Source organism: Vombatus ursinus, unplaced genomic scaffold (genome assembly GCF_900497805.2).
Source record: "Vombatus ursinus unplaced genomic scaffold, bare-nosed wombat genome assembly UNPS02014662.1, whole genome shotgun sequence".
NCBI classification, from domain to species: Eukaryota; Metazoa; Chordata; class Mammalia; order Diprotodontia; family Vombatidae; genus Vombatus; species Vombatus ursinus.
The window spans coordinates 1,131,107-1,134,632 of record NW_020954440.1 but is presented as its reverse complement, the minus strand read 5'-3'; the positions used below and the strand labels follow the sequence as shown (position 1 = coordinate 1,134,632).

Genomic DNA, 3,526 nt, shown 5'->3' with positions numbered 1-3,526 from the left:
GATAATAATACTTGGAAGACATTTAGGGTACTCCTTTGAGAACTTGAACTACTGTGGAAGGAAAATGCACTTGGAGCCAAGAAATCCATTCAAGCAAGGGACAGAGTTAAAAACATGGCTCCTCTCCTTGGGCCACTGGGTTCACCTGAGGAGTACTACTTGAGGGTGTAGGAGGTCCTCTAAGTATAGCTATTATATACAGCCTAGGGGTGATACTTCTAGGCTAGACCCTAAAAGTTAGAGAACCTATTGGATATCATGGGAGAAGAAGAAACACATGCTAAAACACTTGGAAAACAGGTAAATTATGGTTAATTCATCCACCTCCTCCCTTAGGAAAATTGAGGATATTTGCCCCATCTCTAGTCTTGCACCACGTCTCACCTTTACAATTCCTTCAAGATTACTTACAGCAAATTATTTCAGTATGGTAGTATATAATCTAGTGATTATTATTTGAGGTTTTCTTGGAAAACATACTAGAGTGGTTTGCCATTTGCTTCCTTAGCTCATTTTACAGATGAGGAAACTGAGGTGAATAGGATTAAGTGACCTGCCCAGGTAGTAAGGGGCTCACCACTTGTGGGGAGCCAACAGGTATAATAAAAAAGGCCTACACAGGATCCAGACAGAGCAGAAGGAAGGTCATTTCCTGAAGAAAGACTCAACTGCCTGAGAGACCAGGACCATCTATTAGCCTGCTACTCACACAGCTAGTAAGAGCCTGAGGCCAGATTTGAACTCGGGAAGATGAATGAGTCTTCCTGACATCAGGCCTGGCACTCTACCCACTATGTCACCTACCTGCCCTGATTTACGAGGCTAGGGAATAGAAATTACAGGGCTATTGGTCAGAAGACCCTGTTCCACTACTCACCAGCTATGAGAGCTGGAGAGTAGGCAACATTTTCTCTCTAAGTCTCGGTTTTGTTTTCTTTTTTTATGTCTCGGGGCTGCAGTAGAAGCAGTTTTTGCAAATTCTAATGCAGCACAGAAACGTCGAGTGCTCAGTGTTCCTTGGTCTTCTGAGATGTTTACTTCTGGACTTACGATGTCCCCTCTCCGGGATAATCTTTCCTCCTGCAGACCTCATGGGTGGTTCTGTGGTCTCCAGGCGGGGTGGGGAAGTCCTGTCCAATCACTGGCGAGGGAAGAGACTTGGGGAATGTGCCGATTCCACCACATGCTTGAGCAGTTTGTGCCCTTGTGGTTACTGTCGCTTGTAGGTTTTAGGGACACACCTCAGGGAAGAAGGAGGCTGTTCCTGGTCCCTCAGCCCCTTGAGCCTTCCCCTTCCTTCTGCTCACTATGGATCTTGTATATGCCTTTTCATGACGCCTATCATCTCCCCATTAGTGGTGAGTTCCCAAAGGGCAGTGGTTGGTTTTGTGGTTTTCCAATTCTTTGTAACCTCAGCACTTAACATGGTCCCTTGCGCACACTTAAGACATCTTATTGACTCACTGGAGGTGATGTGAAGGGAGTTGTTTAGCCAAATAATCCAAGAGCAGCAATGACTCCCTTCCTTTTGAGATAGGGAGTTAATTAGGGCAAGTGTCCTATCAGCTCTTTTCAGGGGACAAGGAGGAGAAAGAGCTGGATTTCTGCCAGTTACTAGCATTGGGACTTTACTTATCTTCTCTCGGCCTCAGTTTGCCCATTTCTACAATGGGTATAATGATAGCTGTGGCCCTAACCTCATTAGTGTAAATATCAAAGAAGGGAGAGTATATGATACATTGGAAGAGCCTTGATTCTAGAATCAGAGGACTGGGTTCAAATTCTACCTCTAGAGTTTACTCCCTACATGACCTTGGACAAGTCATTTAATCTCCCCAGGCCTCAGTTTCCTCCTCTGAAAATGAGGGTATTGGACTGTATGGCCTCTGCAGTTTCTTTCAACTCCAGGTTTACAAGCGATGGTCTATCAAACGGAGATAACCTCACACCTCCCAGGTTAAGGATGAGCCTCAAATGAGACGATTTACGTCAAGTGCTTTGTAAGTCATAGAGTGCTATGGAAAGGTCAGGTATTATTATCATTATTATTATTACTATTATTATTAGGCAGATTCCACAAGATGATGAAAGGTGGTCCAGTCCGTTCCACGTCCTTTGGGGCTGGGGCCAAAGGTAAACGGAGAAGCATAATTTAATAGGAAGACGGAGCTAAGGCAAGGCCAAGGTCTTGGAGCTGGCCAAAGGCCTGGAGTGATCTTCAAACTGTTAAAGTGTGACTCTCTCCTCCCCAAATCCCTCCTCCAGTTACCCAATGCCTGTTCCCCTTTCTGGTTTCCTGGCAAAGTCCTTTTCAAATGCATCGGGGTTTCCTATGCTAAGGTTGGGTAGCAGCAACAGGAACAGGTGGGTGGGAGCAAAGGAGACATTGTGTTCTTTCAGATGAGGGCCTGAGGTTAGGAAACTGGTAAACAGAAAGAAGTGGGGGTAGAGCCCTAAGGGGTTCCAGTGAGCACAGAGCAGAGTGGGCAGGAGAGCAGCACTCCTGGCATGGCATGCTCCAGCTGGAGTCTCACTGAGTAAGGTAAAGGGAAGTCAGGACACAGTCTCGGGGCCCTCTTTTTACATTTATCTGCCTTTGTCTCTCTCCCTCTTGGCTTTCTGATATTCCTCAGACAGCGAGGCTGAGCATCTGTGCAAGATGCTCCTTCTCCGCAGCTCCCAGATGCTGCAGACCCTGCAGGCAGCCTTGAGGAAGGACATTCCTGAGTCTATAAAGGTAAGCATGAACACTGACTCCCGAATTCCACTGAGTCATTCATGTACATCATTCATGTACATTACCTAATCTCCACTCGTGCAGCCAATGCCTTAGTGCAGTCACTCTTCTCCTCTCCCTTGGACGATTGCAGGAGCCTTCTCTGCTATCTTAGCCTTCCTCCACAGAGCTGCCCAAATGAAATTCCTAAAACGCAGGTCTGACCTTGTCATTTCCCCTTACTCAGTAACCTCTAGTGGCTGACTATTTGTTTCTAGGATCAAATATAAGCTTCTTAGTTTGCTGTTGAAAACTCTTCACCATGTAGGCCCTTCTTACCTTTCCCTTCCCCACTGGTTAGCACATAGTAAGCCCTTAAGAAGTGCTTGCCTGGCCAACTGATTCCACACACTTGGCATTCCAGTCATATCGGCCTGCCTTATATTCTGCACGTTTGACCGTTCAACTTCCGTCTCTCAACTCACGCCTTTTCACAAGTTGCCTTGATTCCCAGAATCGACTTCCTCTTAATTTCCTCCTTTCGGAATCTCCTGTTTCCTTCAAAACTCAGCTCAAGCACCACCATCTATATCAGGGCTTGTTAACCTGGGCACTCTGAACTTGTGTTTAAAAATATTTTGATAACTGCATTTCAATATAATTGGTTTCCTTTGTAATCCTATGTATTTTAGGCATTTAAAAACGTGGTCCTATAATGGGGTCCACAGGCTTCCCTAGACACTGCCCAAGGGGTCCATCACTCACACACACACACACACACACACACACACACACACACACACACACACA

The 3,526-nt window shown here is 45.9% G+C and overlaps 1 protein-coding gene across 3 annotated transcripts in view; it reads left to right on the top strand.

The window, feature by feature from the left end:
* Positions 1–1,225: 1,225 nt before the first annotated feature.
* GLYAT (glycine-N-acyltransferase) overlaps positions 1,226–3,526 on the top strand; it is a 9,694-nt gene continuing 7,393 nt past the window's right edge. The window contains exons 1-2 of one of the 3 annotated variants that reach the window (XM_027861304.1): positions 1,226–1,358; positions 2,634–2,737. In XM_027861304.1, the coding sequence (XP_027717105.1) occupies positions 1,322–1,358; positions 2,634–2,737 (141 nt within the window). In that variant the 5' untranslated portion in view covers positions 1,226–1,321. Of the gene's footprint in view, positions 1,359–1,980; positions 2,001–2,283; positions 2,365–2,633; positions 2,738–3,526 lie in introns of those variants that run through there. The other 2 variants (XM_027861306.1, XM_027861305.1) reach the window with 2 other exon arrangements.